Source organism: Thalassophryne amazonica, chromosome 9 (genome assembly GCF_902500255.1).
Source record: "Thalassophryne amazonica chromosome 9, fThaAma1.1, whole genome shotgun sequence".
Lineage (NCBI taxonomy): Eukaryota > Metazoa > Chordata > Actinopteri > Batrachoidiformes > Batrachoididae > Thalassophryne > Thalassophryne amazonica.
This window is the reverse complement of record NC_047111.1, coordinates 71,307,556-71,329,280: the sequence shown is the minus strand read 5'-3', so window position 1 is coordinate 71,329,280 and position 21,725 is coordinate 71,307,556. Positions and strand designations below refer to the sequence as shown.

Genomic DNA, 21,725 nt, shown 5'->3' with positions numbered 1-21,725 from the left:
ATCGATATCTTCAGATCGACATGGTTAATTTATAGGTTTGGTCAGCGAAACCTAAAAGAAGTATTTATGCAAGTTTCCATCGGTATGTGTGTGTGGGGGGGGGGGGGGGGGAAGTAGCAGCTGTGTGCTTGTGCTCCGTGCAGTGGAATCACCAAGTTGCCCCCCCCCCCCCCCCCACAAAAAAAGCTGTGACAAAAAAAAAACAAAAAAACATAGACATCAATCTTTCCAAAGCAGAGGGCAAGTGTATTGTATGGGGGAATTTAACTTACAATAGCAAAAATGCTGGGAGCAGTAGCCATTTATTTTCAGTAATATGGACAGATGTCAGGCTGCTGCCATGCAAGGCACCCACTACACCCCGGGAGCAACTAGGGGATTAAGAACCTTGCCCAAGGACCCTTGGTGATTTTCCGGTCAAGCTGGGATTTGAACCGACGATCCACTGGTCTCAAGCCCAACGCTTAACCACTAGACCATCACCTCCCCAAACTACTAGGGTGACAGATTCAGGAAATAGTTGTAGAAGAAATGGAAAAGAAAGGAGTAAGTCACTGTTACTAGACTGAGAATTGGGCATACGTTCTTGAACAGTACTCTCTTCCTCCTAGGGAAACACCAGGATGGACTATGTTTGGAATGTCACCAACCAGAGACAGTGCAGCATGTTCTCATGTAATATGATAAATATTCCAGAGAAAGGCAGGATCTTCTTTCAGAATTTAGAAGGTTAGGCCTGAAAGAAGTGACTATAGGAAGTATTTTAGACATAGGGTCAAGTGGAAGGGGAAAGTGTTGGCTTTTTCAATACCTGAAAGACACTGGACTGTGCGGTGCAAAGCTCACTCTTATTGTAGACGAAAGCAGCAAAAGCTATGTACACCAGTGACGTGTAAATTAAGATTTAGTACACTCCTATTTGCACACCCTCATCTACACAAATTTCATGTATAATTCTGTGTCAGCCTGATCCCGTCAGATCTCAGAAGCTAAGCAGAGCAGGATCTGGTTAGTACTTGGATGGGAGACCTCTTTGGAACACCAGCGGTTGTGTGTGTTATTCCAGGTAAAACTGGAGTTGCGTCAGCAGGGGCATCCGGCATAAAACTTGTGCCAAATACTAATGCGGATCTGGCTGTATCCACTGTGGCGACCCTGAACAAAACTGGGAGCACCCGAATGAACAACAAATTAAATGTAATATGGTTTCCTCTGCTCTTTCCGGGTCAAATTTGAAAAGCCTTCTGATTAAGTCAGATTTTAAGATTTTACAGCTAAGTATTTGATCCAAACTATCAATATTTTGAAGTTTCTTACCTCATAAACTGCCCACACCATCCCAAAATGCAATATGGCTGCCTCAGGTGGTGCATATTGTGTGATATGGATGAATAATACGAGCGAAGCGCCGCACAGCGGTGTGAAGATCGCGCTTATGGTAGATGAAAGCACAAACCAGAAATGGCACAAAAATTCAACCCATTGGAGAAAAAGCCACAAACTGGACATTTTTGTAAAAAGCTGTAAAAAACCACAAACCGAAGGTAGACAAGTAGACGAAGCCACAGTCCAAACACTGTGCCGCGCTCTGCCGAGTCAAGTTAGAGTCCGGCCAGAATTAATAACTTTAAAGTAATTTGCGATTTTAAATCAAATGAGACCTCTTTCTAAATGTTGTAATACAAACAATAAACTACAATTGACTAAAATTCTTTCCTCTCAAAATGAGACGTCCTATGTTCTTTATGAATTACATTGATGCTGACGTGCAGCGCAGCCAGCTAAACTCAGCTCAGAGGTATGGAGTGACATTCATGCCATTAATGTCTGAAAGAAAATGCTTTTGAAAAAGCCTCATATTTTGTTTATTTCTATTTATGTCCAGAGATCAAGGATCCAGCATGTAGAGTTTATTTAAGTCCAGAGATCAAGGATCCAGTGACCAGTTTCGTATTTATTCACTTTAAGACTCAATAAAATGTTGTTGACATAGAAAACCTGTAAAGTCTACTTTTAGTACACAGAAGATTCACAAGAGGTATCGATAAGGGAATCGATAAGGAATAGGATAAATAAGCGGAATCGATAATGGCATCGATCTTATCAATCAATCAAAAATCTTATCAATACCCATCCCTAGACCTAAATGACATGGTCAGATGCTGAAGAGCTTCGCTCATTTATGTCCTCGACATAAACATATATTATACACCAGGTGGCGCAAATTACACACCCGTATCTTGCAATATGCAACACATAGTGCATATTGTGCATCCATATGTCGCAATATGCACAACCCGTGGTGTATATAGCCAGTCTGGACAAGGCACAAACCGGAAACGGCACAAAACAATCCGGAAATGGCACAAAAATCTGCCCAGTGGAGAAAAAGCCACAGACCAGACAACATTGTCATAAAAAGTCATGAACCCATGGTAGACGAACATAGACATTATAAAGACACTGCATTGTTTGCTGAGGTGCAAGAAATGCGGCCACCATCTTGGACCAGTCATCGTCGTGATACCATCACAGGGCACATAGTGAAGGTTTAATTTAATATTATTGTTTTTTTTAATCTTTCTATAAGATAAGTTGCTTTGTTATTTTTCTGTTCTGTAAAGTGATGAAATGGTGAGATGCTGAAGAGCCTCGCTCCTTCATGTCCGCAACATATACATATGGGTTGCAGCGGACTTTACACCGAGCGCCCTCTGGGGGCCATTTTTGGCCGATGAAGAAAATCGCCAAGCTCAATACAAATACATGTAATTTTATCACGTTTCAAAGGGGTCAGACTCGTAAATAAAGTCAATTTAATGTACAATGGTTCATTTCAGCTCAGCTTGGTGTATAAATCTCATTGTTCCATGGCAATGATAGCTAACAGCTGGCTGTTAGAGGCAATGAGAGCGGCACTCTGAGCAGGGTGCCATTAGTGCAGCAGATAAGTGAAACAATCATGCAAATGGTGATAAAAGCATCAAATTCAGCAGAAATACTCCTTAGACACTCCTCTTTTGAAAAAAAAACAAACGATTGGCCACTTGACTTTTCAATCGGTGGTCAGGTAGGGGTCAATTGAAGAATTACACAGAGGTCAAAATTAAAAGATGCTCCAATCATATTGAAAAATATTCCACATTATTTGCCTGATCATAAAGATTCCAAAAAGGTATAGTTTGGACTATCTGTGACTGAATTCTATGGAGTTACGGGATTAAAAACAGCAAGAATGGTGACAAAGGCCAGTGTCATTTTGTGCAGAGGTCAAAAGTTAAAGTTGCTCCAATTTTGGTAAAAAGTGATGCAAATTATTGGTTGAGCTAATAGGGTTAATAAATGGAATAGTGTTGTCTATTGGATTCTATGACATGTGACATACGTTACCCCGTAATGTGATAAGTAAGGATGATACATGGTCCAAACTATTCCTTTTTAAAACCGTGTACTCCATAGAATTCAGTCACAGATAGTCCAAACTATACCTTTTTGGAATCTTTATGATCAGGCAAATAATGTGGGATATTTTTCAATATGACTGGAGCATCTTTTAATTTTAACATCTGTGTAATTCTTCAATTGACCCCTACCTGACCACCGATTGAAAATTCAAGTGGCCAATCTGTTTTTTCTAAAGAGGAGTGTCTGAGGAGTATTTCTGCCGAATTTGATGCTTTTATCACCATTTACAGGATTTCTCTCTAAATATTCTCTTATCCGCTGCACTACATCCGACGTTTCGCAAATTCGCCCGCGGTAACCCATTACGGATACAGAAGGTGGCAGCAATGCACCAATAAGGATGCCGGCTGTCGTTAAACGTCAAAGAAGAAGAAGAAAAAGACCAAGTCAGAAAATGGCAGAGTGAAAACGGCGACAATTTTGCCCCGCGTGAAATCATTTTGAAACGTCATATTTTGAAATAAAATAATGTTTAAAAAGGCGAAACGAGCGAACTTCCGACGGAGGAATGAGTCGGACGAAGAGGAGCTGGAAGAGAATAATGTGCAATTGTTTGGGCCTGTTGTGGAGGAGATCCCGTTTATGGAGACGAATAGCAGTAGCGCGTTAGCCGCTAGCAGCGCGGACAGCAGCCAGAGTAACGGCCTTCAGACAAATGTGTGCGGTGTGAAAAATGTCAAGAAAGAAAAGAAAGGCAAAGAAATTCCTCCGGCTGGACCCACTAAAGTTAGTCTGCTGAGTTTCGACGATGACGAAGGTACCTTGGCTAACTCTGCTAATCATATATACGTTAGCTAGTTAGGTAGCCAGATATTACGGGATTATTCACTGAGCAAGCGAGGTTAGTAATTAGTTTATTATGTGGCTATTATATATAAACACGCGGTTTTTGGGCTCGTAGTCAGACCTGTTCTTTTTTACACTTCCGCGAAGAACTTGCTAACAGATGGTCCAGTTAGCTGGTAAGCTTTCAATCCGTGTGTTTTTTTCCGATGCTGTTTTGATGTTTATGGAGAATGTTCATGTATTCTTTGTATTTATGCCGTTTATGTAATTCTTTAAACTGGTTGTAATCCCGAGTAATTGGCTTTGTGGATTGTCAGCAAGTTATTCTCCTTGTTCTTAATTTTTTTTTTCTCTTAATATATACTATATATTTTTATTATGCAGCCAGGCATGAAAATTTCCCATGGGTAGTCCCATAGCCAAGTTTGCGAATGACCTGCCGCTATTATGGTAATCAATACGGGGTGTTGTGTGTAGCAATTTCTGATGCTGGATGAGAAACCACTTTTGAGTAAGTTAGATTTTGGCCCATGTTGCAACTGTAATAATTGTCCACTGTGGCATTCTCTCTCAAGGTCACATTTAGATGAAAAATTCTCATCTTATCCAATTTCAGTTTAAAATTATTTTAATTTATATAGAGCCGAATCACAACAAAGTTACCTCAAGGCACGTCACACAAGTAAGGTCTACATTACCAACCCCCAGAGCAAGCATACAGGTGACAGTGGTAAAGCCCTGGTCACAACCCACCGTGCGTTTTTTTTTTTTTTTTTTTTTTTTTTTTTTTGGCCGTACGTTTTCTGTGGATGCCACGGCCACTACATTTTTGTGAAAACGTACGGAGGTAGTAGCAAGAGGAGGGAGGGAGTACGTTCAACGCACGTCTCTAGGAGTGTAACGATAAAGAGAGTTGACAGTAAAGCAGTGTGTGTGTGTGGGGTCGCTTTTCTTTTTATGAGCGGGACCGGAGCGGCAGGTGTTTTTCGGCGTTGGCGATGCATGAGCATGTCCAGCCTGCAGCGGTCAGTTGTACGAGTGTTTACTTGCCTCGAAAAGTTACAGGTAGTTAACAGACTGAAGCTGTGGAGTGTGTGTTGCTGACGTTTGGAAATAAAGTCCAAGTTCAAGTGAGAAAATGCGTTGTGCATGCAAGTCTGTCGGCCTCCAGAGTATGTGGTGAGTGCCGTAATCCGTAGTGCCTATGTATGGATTTGGTTAATTAAATAGTAATTGAATGAAAATGTGCTGCTTTGAATCTGTACTGAGGCAGTACTCACAACGTGCGTCATCTGTACTGCTGGTGAATCCGCAGCCTGACCGCAGCGAAAGTTCTGCATGCACTAAAACCTCTACGGCGTGTCTGCGTGTGTCTGCGTGCTCCTAAATTCCTACTGAGGCAGTACTTACGACGTACGGATCTCCAAATTTAGCCCACGTTTTTGCAAGTAGACTGCACGCACCTGCAAGTACGGTGGGTTGTGACCATGGCTTAAGGAAAAACTCCCTCTGATATTTGAGGAAGAAACCTCAAGCAGACCAGACTCAAAGGAGTGACCCTCTGATTGGGCCATGCTACAGACATAATTTAAAAACAATTCACAAAATGAATATCCAGGAAATGTTGCCGGTGCACAGGATAGGAGGGTTGCAGAAACAGACACCACACTCATTTCTGTATGGAGCTGCACCTCAAACAAAGAAAAACCAGAATCAGGCATCAGAAAGACAACAAATACAGTATAATTTATCAGCATTAAGCAACAAGATAAACAGAAGGAATACTAAGGTGATCGCCGGCCACTAGCCCGAAGCTTCACTAAAAGACCCAGAATTTAGATAAAGTTGAGGTTGTGGCGCGCTCCGTTTCCTATAATGAATTTAAAAGAGTAAAAAATATAGTAACATACTATGTCAATATGCTAGCCATATGAAAGGGAAGGTACGTGCGTGTTAAGTCTGGACTTGAAAGCCTCTACAGAATCTGACTGTTTTATTGACGCAGGGAGATTATTCCACAGAACAGAGGCACAATAAGAGAAAGCTCTGTGAGTTTTTATTCACCCTAGGGACATAAAGTAGTCGTGCACCCTGAGAACGCAAAGCCTGGGCTGGTACGTAGGGTTTAATTAGGTCAGCTAAGTAGGGAGATGCCAGTCTGTGAGAAATTTTATGCTTTAGTAGCAGAACCTTAAAATCTGATCTCACAGGGACAGGAAGCCAGTGAAGATGTGCCAAAATAGTTGTAATATGGCCAAACTTTCTGCTTTCTGTCAAAAGTCTGGCAGTAGCATTTTGAACCAATTGGAGACCCATAATGCTGGACTGCGGTAAACCAGAAAACAGAATATTGCAGGAGTCCTGTCTAGAAGAGAGAAATGAATGAATCAAGGTCTCAGCATCAGCCATAGACAAGATGGGATGAATCTTTGCTATATTTTGCAGGTGGAACAAAGCAGTCCTTGTAATATCTCCAATGTGGAGGTCAAAGGACAATGTAGGATCAAAAAGTACATCAAGGTTCCTCACTTTGTCAGTGTGATGTATGACACACAGGCCTAGGCTAAGCATTAGCTGGTGAAATTGATGCCGATGTTTCACTGGGCCAAGAACCATCATTTCAGTCTTATCAGAGTTTAAAAGCAGGAAGTTGCTACACATCGAGCTTCTCACTGATGCAAGTCATCCTCCAAGGATTTTATGTGGAAGAGGTTACCAGCAGTTATCAGTATGTATAACTGAGTATCATCAGCATAGCAGTAAAAGGTAATCCCAAAACGCCATAATTTGTGCCCAAGGGATGCTATATAAAGGGAGAAAAGCAGGGGGCCTAAGACGGAACCCTGTGCAACCCCAAATTTCATGTCACGAAGGTTAGAGGTAGTGTTATTGTAAAAAAAAACACAGTGAGAACGACTGGTCAGGTGTCCAAATCCATTCCAAGTAGAAGATCATTCACCACTTTAGCGAGATCTGTCTCTGTGGAATGATATTTTCTAAAAGCAGACTGTAAGATTATTCTCAGCAAGGTGGTTCATGAGCTGCCGTGAAACCACCTTTTCCAGAGTTTTAGTGCAAAATGATAGATTTGATATCGGCCTATAGTTTTTCAATACATTAGGGTCAAGATTAGATTTCTTAAGTTGTGATTTAATCACTGCAGATTTGAAACTTTTAGGAACAGTTTGGGAAGTTAATGAGAGATTAATAATTTCCAGCACAGTCGGCCCACGAGATTGGCCATCACTTATTAAAATAAAATAGCTTCTCAAAGACTGGGGACTGTTTAATCACAGCGCAGCAAATGAGGTCAGTAGGCTGAGCGAGTCCAAATGAGGACAATTGTAGATATCCCTCCGCTCAGTGCTTTCAGGCTGCTGCAGGTAGCGGAGGAGGGTAAGACCCGCTGCGGCTCGGTGACAGAGACTTTCACTTTCAGTCGCCAAACATAGGAAAAGTCTCCAGTAACGCCAGAAAAAAGTAGTTAGATTTGTCGCTAGAAAATAAATCGTTGAGGGTTTGGAAAGTCGCCAGATTTAGCAAGAAACTCGCTAAATTGGCAACACTGAATGTAAACACACGCAACGCGAGCTCACCCGTGCATAGTCCTGTACTAAACCGAGCGTCCCATACCGAAACGGTTCAGTACAAATACGTGTACCGTTACACCATTATGTTCCACTAAACATGGAAGTGAAACTGTAAACCTAATGAGTGAGTGATCAGAGACCACTGATGCAAGAGGCATGATGTCAATATTTGTGACAGCAATACCACGTGCGAGAACCAAATCCAGGGTATTTCCACTAATGTGCATCGAGTCCTGAATATATTGCCGAAATCCTAATGCATCCACAATTTCTATAAATGATTTGCAGAGGTGATCAGAAGGCTTATTTCTATGAATGTTAAAGTCACCAATAATCAGAATGTTATCTGCACTAGTCAACAAGTTAGAGATGAACACACAAAATTTATCTAAGATTTCAGGCTGTGGGCCAGGGGATGCCTATATACAGTGACAAAGTAATTCGGCTGATTTTTTATTCTTCTGACCATGGCGATATGTAGCATCGTGTGCAAAGAAGAGAGTCAGCTGTTCAAATGAGTTATATTTGTGACCCCCAACAGCTAATAAACTAAACCTAGATTTATAAATAAGTGCAACACCCCCACCTTGCTTCACATCACGAGGGACTTGACTAAATGTGTACGCCGGTGGGCAGGCCTCATTTAAGGGGAGGACAGCTGTAGGTTTAAGCCAGGTTTCACATAATCCAATCATATCTAAGTGATGATCCATAATTATATCAGTAATTAACAGTGATTTTGAAGATAGTGATCTTATGTTAGTGAGACCCAGTCTAAGGACCTCAGTGGGGTTGACAGTTGGACTGTTTGGATTTAGGGGTGGTTCCAGAGTAGCATATATAAGATGTCTGTTAGATTTAGGCTTGAGACATTCCATGTGGGTTGTAGGTAGCAGACACGGAATAGTTGATATTGCTGGAACAGCCAACGGGCCATCCTAAATTTCAACGTCATCCAATGTAGTAATGGGTATTAAGTTTGTAAAGCATATCCCTCTGATTTTTATGGACCTCCCCCCAAAGTATTTAATTTACTCATATTTGAAGTCAGTCTGAGTAAATTGTTGTTTCCTGGCTGATGTGTTATTTAAAGTAGACCTGCATTGAAATAAATGCAGTCAGATCTTTGGAACAAAAAATTACTTATATTTACACATAAGATCCTTCTGAATGTCGTAAAGTAAATCTACAAGCCCAGATCTGTCATTCAACAGAGAAATATTTGTTTAAAAATGACAAATTTACAGCTAAAATTTAGCCCTCCGCAAAACTGTCAGCACATCCGGGACGCTGCCGAGATGTCAGAGAGAAGACCCTATCCCAGCATGCATTGCACGTGCCAACTGTAATTTGTGGATTAACGTCAGTTTGAATCTCTTACAAAAGCACCTTTTTATTGTCTTATACAGAAGGATCGACTTTTTTAAAACTTCATATTGTCTTGCGGTACGTTTGGTGAGTATACATTTTTTATTGTTGCTTGAAAATGATTTTTGGGGACTTTTCCATACGCCCGTTTGATTGAGTGGTGTCGCATTGAACATCTACTGTCTTTAGCCTCCGGTGTTACCGTTGCGGGGTACGGATGCAGGACCCGCAAAGAATTCAAGTCATTAAAAAGATATAAACCTTTCTCAGCGGCCACGGTGCTCTGCGGCTCTGATTACCGAGACCGTGCGGCGCTGCGGATTTTGCCGCAAGAAGTCCGTCCTTGCGGGCAACAGGTGTCACCGGCCGCTCCGCATCAAAACAGAGAAGAACGTCGCCCGCTGTCGATGTCGACGCTGATCTGAGCATGCAGAGCTGTATCTCGCATTCATTGCAGCTTACTTTTGGATGTTGAAACAAGGATGTGTATAACAGTAACATTACTAACAGATAAAATCAATTTCAATGCAGGATCGGACTGAAGGCACAAGCGCGTTGTCTTCTCCCCGACGTCATGGAAATGACCCAGATGTACAAACTGTTTTCGCGGAGGGCTAAATTTTAGCTGCAAATTTGTCATTTTTAAACGAAGATTTCTCCGCTGAATTACAAATTTGGGCTTACAGATTTACTTTACTGCATTCATAAGGGTCTTATAAATACATATCAGCTTTTTCTTTCTGAGATCTGACCACATTTATTTCAATGCAGGTCTACTTTAATGTGGTGTTTTTTCAAACCCAAAGTTTGATGAGCTATTGGGTTTTATACCTCTAAAACATTACTGGCAGGCCCTATTTTAACCATTTTTGAGTGGTTTATTGAAAGCAAGAATAATTGACAATGATTTATGTTGCAATATTTAATATCAAACTTTTCTGCATGTTTCTGTCAAAGTCGAAGTTCATAAAATAAATTATCTTGAAAAGGTTATAAATAATGCTGAAAAGGTTAAAATCACCATATTTCATAATGGATATTTGCTCTCAACTTCAAAAATGACACAGTGCCTTTTAATCCAGTGAGGAAGAGGCCTGTGTCTCACAATTTAACACGGTGACCCTGAATGTTAATGTAAATTTACACACAGTAACTTGGTTTTTCTTTCATATGACAGTTTTTTGTTTTTTTTTTTTCAACATTTTGAGTGGGATTGCATAACATTTATCAAACAGAATAAATAAAATCAAAATATAAAAAAAAAAACAATGTTTGAACAAGACGTGAACTGATTTGTTAAACCTGCTCTTTTAAAAATAAAAACTGAATTTAAAAAAAAAAAACTTTCTACAAATGATTGTGGGACCATTTATAAACTTTTCATGTGAAAATGAGTGATGCTACCCCTCCTCCTCTCTGCCTCGCCCCTCGCCTCGCTCAGTGAGACCGTTGTTTTTCCTCCTTCGACCAAACTTGGGAGCTTTTTGAGAACGCGAAGCCTTTCAGCTGTAAAATCAATAGCAACTTTCTGAAAGTACAGCAGCTATGGACTTTTTTCAAATACTATTCAGAGTGCTCGAGCTGATTGGAGCACAGGCAGCTGATGGAACAGTGATGCTGAAAACAGGTGCTGCTGTGTGTCAGCGTCTGTGTGCCGGCTGCATCGCACGTCTCGTGAACAGCGAGAGACAAACCTCAACGCAGAACACTCCACCCCCCCCCCCACACACACACACACACACACACACTCAGCATCTGCACCAACGGAGCAGCGGTTCAGACACTTCACAAAGAAGTTTTCCTGGATTGAAAAACTCTATCTCTATCATGGCCAAATGTATACCATATAAACCATACATACCATGCACCCTTAGATATAATCCCCTACCGCTAAAGCCCAGTGTTTCGGCCTGGAGATAGGAATGGAAGTCACCCAGCTCAACGAACTCACATCAGGCATATCCAAGGGAGGAAACCAGTTCGCAGTAGCAAGTGTGATCGGTGTACCGCAACCAGGCCCCAAGCCCTACATGACTTCCTCCGCCTATCCGCATTCCGAAAGCTGTCCTCCACAACTGCTGTTTCTAAGCTGATGCTAATGAGCACACTAGCCACCCCAACACTAACCTTGTCTGGAGTGCCCGTAACATCAATCTCCACTGAGCTAAGAAGCTGTCCTAGCTCACGGACACGGCTCTCTAAAAGAGCCAACGTATTTGCCAGCATCACGCAGGGTTTATGTAAAGTGTAAAGTAGTGTACTTGAGGGCTGAATTGATTCGTCGAGTAACTTGAATAATTTGATTACAAAAAATGCTTGAGGCAAATTCTGTGCCTTGAAGCTCCGTTTAATGTTGTAGGAAATGTGCCATGCCTGTGTGTGGTGCTGTAACATCCCCAGAAAAAAAACAGAAGAAGACTAGAGCATGCACATATTGCCGAAGCATTGCCCAAGGGCCCTTAGTGCATCAAAACCTACAACTTTGCAACCGGACACACAAGAGTAAATAAAGCCTTTTAAGAGAAAGACGGTCCACGCTGATCATCTGAAATAGACTTACTTTGCATTTAAAGTGAAGCAGTGTGTTTGTGTACTTTTAAAAAAACAGACTGTCCGCTCTACGTGGCTATTTGCCCGGAAGCCAACTGCTATCTTTCTCTGGTCGAGTCACAGCTCCATCTCTGGCCACTCTGACAAACACTCTCTGAAAGAAGATCCTCTCAGCAAAAGTCCACTTTCTAAAGTGTTTTGCTCAGACTCGCAGTGTGTTTTGCTTTTCAATTTTTTGCTCTTTTGGGCAACACACAACGCTTCACAAACACTGTAACTTCAATAAATTAATAATAAAATCTGACTGCGAGGCTTGAATGTTCAACATCCAGCTGAAATGCATCTGCTGAATTGCAGAGAAAGAGGAGTTTAAAAGAATCATACCCAGTCCACAAACCTTTAAAAAAAATGGTTAAATTTTACAAGTTGGGGAAAAACAAAACAGAAAGCCACATCCCATAACCATTTCAGGAAAATGCCAAGACTTTGGCGCAGTGACATTGTACCATTGCTTAGGGAGAGCCCTGGACTATTGATGTTTAAAAACGCAAAAGTATTTTTTTATCCAATTACTTGATTAATCGATAGAATACTCGATTACTAAAATAATTGATAGCTGCAGCCCTAGTGTACTTTGTGCACCAGAAAATTCAAGAGTATATCCAAGCTAGTGCGAATATGCTAACCACTCCTAAGGTTCACACAGGAGTAAAATGATGAGCTAAAAGTCACAGTAGTTACACTGAAAAACGAACAGAAGTATTAGACTGATAAAAACAATAATGAAAGAAATGGGGGGGGGAAGTTGACCTGGGCCCCACAGGCCCAGAGCAGGGCCACGGGACCACGGCAGAACTGGTGAGGCAGACCCCTTACCCAGTTGACCTACCTAATGCAAGCTAACCGCTAGCAATTCACAATAGGAGTACTGTAGCTAAATAAGATTCACAGTAGATACACTTAAAAACTAAAAGAAGTGTTGAACAGAAATAAAAGAAACTAATACAACCGTGTAGAGATTGGAAGAGTGTCACAACAGCAAACAGTCCTTCGGAAGCAGGTTGCTAGATCTGTGAGCCAGCGTCACTGTCTCCACAAGTGACACCAGAAAAGATCAGGATTAGTGCTGAAACGATTAGTTGAGTAATTCAATTACAAAAAATGTTCGCGGCAAATTCTGTGCCTTGAAGCTTCGTTTAACGTTGTAGTACATATGCCAGGTCTGTTTGTGGTGCTGTAATGTCCCCAGAAAAACAAACAGAAGACTAGAGCAAGCGCTAATCAATTAGGGGAGGGGATGGTCTAGTGGTTAAGGTGTTGGGCTTAAGACCAGAAGATCCTGTGTTCAATCCCTGCCTGACTGGAAAAATCACTAAGGCCCTTGGGCAAGGTCTTTCATACCCCTATTTGAGCGTCTGATGCAGATGGAAAAGCGCTATATAAATGCAGTCCATTTACCATTAGTACAAAAGCTACAGCTTTCAACGTGACGAGGTGGAAAAAGACGGTCCACGTTGATCATCTGAAATAGGTTACTGTGCATTTAAAGCAAAGCAGTGTGTTTGTTTTTTAAAAACAACACAGTTTTGTCCGCTGGCTGCTCTGGGCGCGGTGGCCGGCTGCTGCCTCTCTCTCTGCCCGGTGTGAGCGGCTCAGCACTGCCCTCACACAGATCCGTCCCGGCCACAGACAGTCTCTGGAAGAAGTCCACTCTTTCTTCTGTGTTTTGTTTAGACTCGCAATGAGTGTTTCGCTTTTTAATTTTCAGTTTTTTGGGCAACACACAAAGCTTCACAAACACGGGAACTCAAATAAAATAATAATAATTAAAAACAGTGACCTGCGAGGCTTGCAGGTTCAGCCTCCAGCTGAAAATGAAATGCATTGGCTGAATCGCAGAGAGAATGTTAAAAAGAAATTCATGCAGGGACCCAGTCCACCACCCCTTAATAAATAACTAAAAATGGTTAAATTTACAAATTCGGGAAAACAAAAGACAGAAAGCCACAACCATCGGCATTCAGCAAATGTCAAGACTTGGGCCTGACTTTGGCTGAGCTCCTGACAACAGGAAAGATCCAAAACTTGATGTGAAAAAACAACAAGATGTGAAAAAATAATAATTACCCAGGAACTAGGGCTGTCACGATTAGGAATTTCTGCAGACGATTATTTGTCAGACAAATAATTGCAATTGACGAATATATTGTCTTTTCTTTTTTTTTCCCCTTCTTTATATCTGCTATCGTAGTATAATTACACAAGTCTGGAAGAACGTTTGGCTTCTGTGATTGGAGAAGAACTGGGAATAGTGCAACATTTTTATTTTTATCTTCATTTTACATACCAGTCCCACTTTTTCTGATTTGTGGTTGTTTCTGTTGCATTTCTGAAATTGTTTTCTCCTCATCAGTCACGTTTTGTGCTTAAACACTACATTAAGCTCAAGATTGAACAAATAATACCTTTGGAAAATAACCAGCTGTTAAAGTTCAGAGTTCTCACCAGCTTTTTGTGATCTGTGCGTCTGAACATCACCACAGCTTCTCCACGTCAGGGTTTTTTTTTAACTCATGTATGAGTAATTTTTTCTCAGTTCATTCATATATTCTCATTTTTTAATGTTTTTAAAGATATTTGACGTTTATTTCATCTCATCTCATAATTCAGTATATGATGCGCACATGGTGTGAACAGGACAGTAACGGCAGAATCACACCAGGAGAGAAAGTTCAGAGAGAAGTAAAGGCAGCTCCACGTTTTGTTTTTTGTTTTTTGTTTTTTTTTTACATGTTCACTCGGGTTAAAATCCTCTCTCTGCTCCGCACTCGCTGCGTGCACTGATGGTTCTCAGGAGACTGTACCGTGTTGTGCCTCCATTCAGGAATCTTCCTCCTCCACCCCTCCCTCGCAGCCTGTTGATTCCGCGTGCACACACACAGACAACACACACCGACAGCTCCTTCGGTAAACTCCGATTTTAGATGGCTTTGAAGAAGACGGCCACTGTTTTAATCGGCCGTCTTATCCAAACGGCAGGACGGATTGCTCCTCAGCCTCCATGTTATTATCCTGCCTTAAGACGAGAGCGAAACAGAGTGAGCGAGGCTGCAGCACAATGACGTCATATTCTGAGTCATTTTATGCTTTGTGGATAAAGTAAATAATTAATGGTAACCGGGAATATGAAAAGTAATTGTGAATATGAAAAGTAATCACGATTGGCGAATATCGTAATAATTGTGACTGCCCTACCAGGAACACAGAAAGGGATACACTAAATTTGACAATATCCGTGATGATGCAGTGACATTGTGCCATTACTTAGGGAGAGCCCTGGACTGTTAATGTTTTAAAACGCAAAAGTACTTTTTATCCGATTACTCGATTAATCGCCAGAATAATCGATAGAATACTCGATTACAAAAATAATCGATAGCTGCAGCCCTAATCAGGATCAGTGTTTATTTCGGTCACATCCAATCTAGATAGAATGTGGTGCTTGATATGAAACCTAAACATATTTTCCGGAAAAAGATAAAAAAAAAAGTGCATAAAATGATCTCTTTTAAACATTACTTAACTAGTTATGGAGTACTTCACCATTTATTTATTTATTTTTCTTTTCCTTCATTATCTGTGACCAGAGGGATCTGAGGTGTTCAGAGTGAGAGAAATCTATCACAGCAAGAAAATTGTCAAACAGCTGAAGAAAGAGTACAAGGAGGATCTGGAGCGCTCTGGTGTCAAACAGGACATCAGATCAGGTGGGATTGCTCAATCTGCATTGCAATGTACATTGATTAGCCACGAGTTTGTTTAAATTCTGAGATTCTGGTAAATACGAATGCAGTTTTTCCCTGCACTGGTAACAGCATGGTGGCTTGTACAGCAAAAATGGAGATGAATGGGGTTAGTGGGAGGGACGGTGCATTGTTTTGTTTTGTATTATCAAGAAAGATAAGTCACTGCTTATATGGAATGGGTGTTGGGTAGGGTTGTAGGAATCAGTGGCTTTATTGGAGAGGAAACGTTAATTCCCTTTGACTTCAGATGATGCTGTGGTCTTTGTGAAATCAGTGGATACGCTATTTGCAGCATGTGAGAAGCTGAGTGAAGCATTGGAGTGTCTCGTTGCAGTTGTCCTGAAGCAAGATTAAAGCTGGCTGTACGCTGTACAGTAATGTGATATGAATGTGTGTTATGTCAGGATTGTAGAAAAACATACACCATGCTGCAGCATGTATGGAATAATTTCATTGCAGCTGTGCGTGTTCATGAGATCAGGCTGCAGTGCTCCAGTTTGAGCATATTCAGAAATTGTGACATGTGACAAGCCCCGGAGTGGTCAAGAGGAAGACAAAATACAAAAAGAAACAAAAAACTATAGCACCTGAAATCCTATTGCATGCACAAAACATATAGGCTAATTAATCCCTGCAGTTTAACTTATGTCCGCCAAGGACGTAATAAATCATTGGCATTTATTTATTTGCAGGATTACGTCAAAACTACTGCATGGATTTTGATGAAATTTTCACCACAGATACATATTAGACCATGGAAGACATGTTATTGATTGGAATCCGGATCTGGATTCTGGATCAAGGTTCACTTTATATAGGCTTAGAAGGATTATGTCAAAACTACTTCATGGATTCTCACCATATTTTTACCATGGATACATATGAGGCCATGGAAGACTCCATTCAATTTTGGAGGTGATCTGAATCAGAATCTGTATTCTGGATCAATATTTCACTTTATATACGGTTTGAAGGATTACGTCAAAACTACTCCACGGATCCTCACCAAATTTGCAAACCCCTGAGCCTGGTTCTACTGGAGGTTTCTTCCTGTTAAAAGGGAGTTTTTCCTTCCCACTGTTGCCAAGTGCTTGCTTACAGGGGGTCGTTTTGACCGTTGGGGTTTTTCCGTAATTATTGTATGGCCTTGCCTTACAATATAAAGCGCCTTGGGGCAACTGTTTGTTGTGATTTGGCGCTATATAAATAAAATTGATTTGATTTGATATTAGGGCACAGAAAATTTCACTGAATTTTGGAGGTAATTCGGATCCGGATTCTGGATCAAGGTTCACTTATATACGCTTTGAAGGATTATGTCAAAACTACTTCACAGATTCTCACCAAATTTGTACCACAGATAGATATTAGGGCATGGAAGATCACTGAATTTTGGAGGTGATCCAGATTGGCGAACATCATAAATCTTTGATTGCTCTTGTTATTTGTGTGCACATGATCAATAGTTTTGGCAGCACATAAGAGGAGATTGCATCAGAAGTGTGTCTGCAGTGAAAGTTTTGAATTTGTATAGACATTACTTTATCATTACATTTGTACTGCTCGTTTTTTAAATTTAGGTATGTTTGTACTTTGCTCAGCAGTGACATTCATGTTTCTTGCTCCTCGACCTTTGAGATTGAGAGACACCTGGGAAGAGCTTGTGTCATCATTAGGTCACTGGACAGAGGTTTTTGGCAATGTTAATATTCTTGCAGTAGAACAAAGGTCCAAGTCTTTTGGGTCCTGGTACTGCTGGAATGACTGTGTGTTCACCAAACAATTCATTTCGGAGTTTAAAATTGGCAGCATGCACCACATGGCTATATGTTGTAAATCATTCCAGCAGTAGCGGGGATGTTGGCAACAGGATTTTGGCCATGTGGTGCAATTCTCTAGGGATGTAGGTGTCTTCATGTTGAGGACCCCAGCAGCAAAAAAAGCCAAAAGGATGGCCACGAACCTGTGACAGATAGATGGTTATTTTCAAGGGTGGGGATGCCCGGTTGTCTGCCATCAAGCATCCCAGGTGGTTCCATAGTTTAGTGGATGCAGCAATGTGTGGCACCAGTGTATGCTCCAGAACTGGCCTGATCTGATCTTGTTAGACACCAATAAATTTTTTATCTCCCAGGGAAAATTTTATTCTATCCTCCCATGTCCTCTTTACTTGCCTCTGTAGCAATACCCATATTCAAGTGCCTAGGAGGTTCCAGGAAAACATAAATTGTACTTTGGAATCAGCATCAGTGCAACTGTGATTGTTGTGAAGACAAAACTGTCTTGCCCCTTGGTCAGTAAGGGCAGGGGATGCCTGGAATCTGCACTGTTCTCCCATCAGTCACCCTTTCAGTGTTTTCCCTTAAGATTATATTGGTGGTACTTGCTGAAAACTCAAATCAGGAGGGATGCAGAGTTAAAAAAAACAAACAAACAGTGTGCTCAAAAATCCAAATCAAACTGCAAAAAATGACGTGTCACATACAGTGAGCATAACTCATTGCTACACTGCAAAGTGAATAACATTTTTTTATCCCATCAATTTTGGTAATGAGTGTGCAATGTAGCAATTTTTTTTGTTTACTTTGCTAGTCGGCTTAAATTGTGTTATGTGTGAAGGGTCCCTAAGGGATCTCCTCTTCACGGATGACTGGGCTCTGAGCTAGCAAACAAGAGGATGTTCAACGCACCACAACTCTCTTCTCCAATGCCTGTAAATACTTTGGCCTTACCGTAAGTACAAAGAAGACAGAAGTTCTGTACCATCCAACGTCCAGCGAGCTCTACTTGGAAGCAAATGTACATGTTGATGCTCATAAACGTGCACGTTGTGAAAAATTCACCTACCTAGTAAGGATGGGTATGGAAAACCAGTTCTTTTCAAGAATCATTAAGAAATTATTCGATGCACCGACATCAATAGCCTTTTTGCTTCACGATTCCTTTATCAGTCCTTCAGAGCTGCTGCTGCTTTGAGGGTGTTTATCGGGAAAATAATTAATTCTCTGTTAATTGCAGACACTGCAGCGGGTCTGTAATCAACCGCTTCTGCAGTGCGGCTCTGCTTGAAGCTTGAACCAAAGAAGCAGTGTTCCGACCCACTGCTTTGTTGGTTCTATGCTTGGCTGCTTTTCAGAAGTGGCAGGTCTGCTTTTTACCCCTCTCAAAGCCATTTAAAGATGTCAATCATGAGTCACTTTTGTGCTGATTAAAGTCGCTAACTGGGACTCTTGCCTTGTTCCGGAAAAAAATGAGAATCATCCTCCGTTCCGTTCGTACAACTCCAAACACTGTGCCGCTCTCTGCCGAATCAAGTTACAGTCCATTCGGAATTGATAACTTCAAAGCGAATTGCTGTCGTCTGTTTTGCGGGACTAAGTGCACAGCTGCAAAGAGCTGCACAGATTTCGGTCGGAAATAATAACTTCAGAGCGAATCGCCGTTTTAAATCAAATGACACCTCTTTCTAAACGTTATAATACAAACAATAAACTACAACTGGCTGAAACACCCCCCCCCCCCCCCCAAAAAAAACGTCCTTTGTTTTTTATGAATTACGTCCTGATGTGCAGGCAGCCGGTTGAAGTGCTCAGCTCAGAGTGTATGGGTTACATTTGTGCCATTCATATCTGAAACGAAATGCTTTTGACAAAAACTACATATTTTGTTTATTTCTATTTATGTCCAGAGATCTAGAATTCACCATGTACATCAAGGATCCAGTGACCATGTACTGATTTTATGTTTATTTCTATTAATGTCCAGAGATCTAGGATTCACCATGTACATCAAGGATCCAGTGACCATGTACTGATTTTATTGAGTTTTTTATGTCCAGAGATCAGAACACCCATTTATTTACTTTTAGGCTCAATAAAATGGTTGACATAGAAAACCTGTAAAGCCTACTTTTAGTACACAGAAAATTTTCAAGTTATTGATAAAGGAATCAGATCAGGAATCAATAATGGCATCAATATCAATAAGATCTTATCAATACCGTCCCTAATCGTTTCGCATTGTGAGGAATTGAATCACCATCAAACCGCATTGAATCGGGAATGGGGTGAATCGTATTGCTATGTGTATCGTATCGCTAGTAGTGTATCAAGATGCGTATCGAATTGTTGTCACTGAGATTCACATGCCTAATATGGATGTGTCTTCCATCTACTGGATGATCCCTGACTACAGGTTTGATTAGATGGCTTGTGCTTCTATTTGGCCTAGGGTCCATGTGATTCTTCTTGACTGTGCAAATTGACGTAATTGATGATATTGATCTTTTGCCGCAGCCCTACAAATGACACATTGCAGAAGCAGTAAATTTCACCACTCTAACGATTTCAATAATTATTAATTTTTAAGATTTAAATGTGCCTCAGGCGGACACCAAGATAATGTAACGAATTTTAATATTCGATCATTATTTTTCGCCTCACACTGCGGACCACAAAATGTAACACTGGGAATATTTAGATTTATTAATATTTAATGTTGAAATGTGCCTCCTTATGGGGACCCAGAATAAGTCATGAATAATTAGTGTTTTTGTTAATATTAATAATTTTGGGAAACATCCATGTGCTCACAATAATTTATGTAATCAGTGTTGAAAGTTTTCCGGAAATGACTGGAAATCTGGGTTTTCTCGTGTGGTGAATGTTTCTATGTTATTTTTGATAATATACGTTAGAATCCATTTATTCAGTTCCACGCCCAAACAGTTGGTAGTGGGGGGAGGTGATGGTCTAGTGGTTAAGGTGTTGGGCTTGAGTCCAGAAGATCATGGGTTCAAATCCCCGCCTGACTGGAAAATCACTAAGGGTCCTTGGGCAAGGCCTTTAATCCCTTATTGCTCCCGGTGTGTAGTGAGCGCCTTGTATGGCAGCACCCTGACATTGGGTGAATGTGAGGCATAATTGTAAAGTGCTTTGAGCGTCTGATGCAGATGGAAAAGCGCTATATAAGTGCAGTCCATTTAATGTGCCATGTTGGTTTACAAGCCACCAAAATCTCCAAAGAAGAAGGGTTATTTGTTTTGGATTTGTGAGTTTAAGTCGTATTTTTGGGGATTGCATGGTGGTTCTCCTGTTTACTTTGTTGTGCAGTGTTGGGCACAGTTTTGCTAATCGCTAATTAGCGAAGGTAGCTGCTTTGTTAGCGGATTAGCTTTTCAGCTAACTTTGAAAAACAAGTAACTTCCACTAAATTTAGTTCTGTTAGCTCTCGGTCTGCTAACGTTTTTTTGCTGGCTAAGTAAGTGAAGCTTAACGGTCAAAAAACATTTGTAAACCCCGACGGTTGCTGACCCTCTCTGTTGTGGTCAGCAACAGTCAGGTCACTATGAGGAGTTCAGCCCTCCCCCAGCAGAAGGGGGTGGGCCGGCTGCGGCAAAGAAGTGTTATTTTCTTTTTACACACAACAACACAGATGGTGGCAGAAGACATCAAACACAGGGCACTTTTCACTCATGGTAACAGCATAACCCTTCACCAAATGGATTACACTACTTAAATTAGAAAAACACAACAAATCGATAACACTAACAACACTGCTCAACCAACATGTACTACAATAATGCAAAAACCCAAACCCAGAACTCCCATAATGCATTGCAGCAGCAGCACAACAATTAGGAACCTGAATTGCTGTGCTGCTGCTGTTGCACAGTTGCTATCTGTTTAAATGATCTTTTTCTGCATCCCATTTTCCTAGACACTCTGCTTCAACCCTTGATCACCATTAAAGAAGAAGTTGTTAGTAGAGCTGGAAGTGAACACGGTGAAGAAGAAATGGAAGTGGACAGTGTTGATGAGCAGGACGAAGAGCCAAAGAGTCAAGGTGGACTGGCAAGCAGTCAAGTCTCCAGGAACAGCAGCACTGCAGGAACCTTCAACACCCTCTCCTCCCTCAGCAGCCTAAGACCTGGTATCACAGACACCCTTAAAACAGGGACTTTTAGACACAATCTGTTATCCAAATTAAAAGATCCATATAAGAATAATCAACTGTTGTACAACAGTTGATTATTCTATATGGATCTTTTAATTTGCATCAGCATCTATGATAATAGATTATAATATTGAACTTTTGTTAGATTCATAATCCTTGGTTTATGTTAGTGTGTATATATAATGCATATTATTGTACCATTATT

At 41.0% G+C, this 21,725-nt stretch overlaps 1 protein-coding gene across 1 annotated transcript in view; it reads left to right on the top strand.

Annotated features, from left to right (window-relative positions):
* Positions 1–3,822: 3,822 nt before the first annotated feature.
* paxbp1 (PAX3 and PAX7 binding protein 1) overlaps positions 3,823–21,725 on the top strand; it is a 59,564-nt gene continuing 41,661 nt past the window's right edge. Inside the window, exons 1-3 of the mRNA XM_034178354.1 lie at positions 3,823–4,222; positions 15,407–15,526; positions 21,284–21,496. Of these exons, the coding sequence (XP_034034245.1) occupies positions 3,934–4,222; positions 15,407–15,526; positions 21,284–21,496 (622 nt within the window). The 5' untranslated portion in view covers positions 3,823–3,933. The remainder of the gene's footprint in view (positions 4,223–15,406; positions 15,527–21,283; positions 21,497–21,725) is intronic.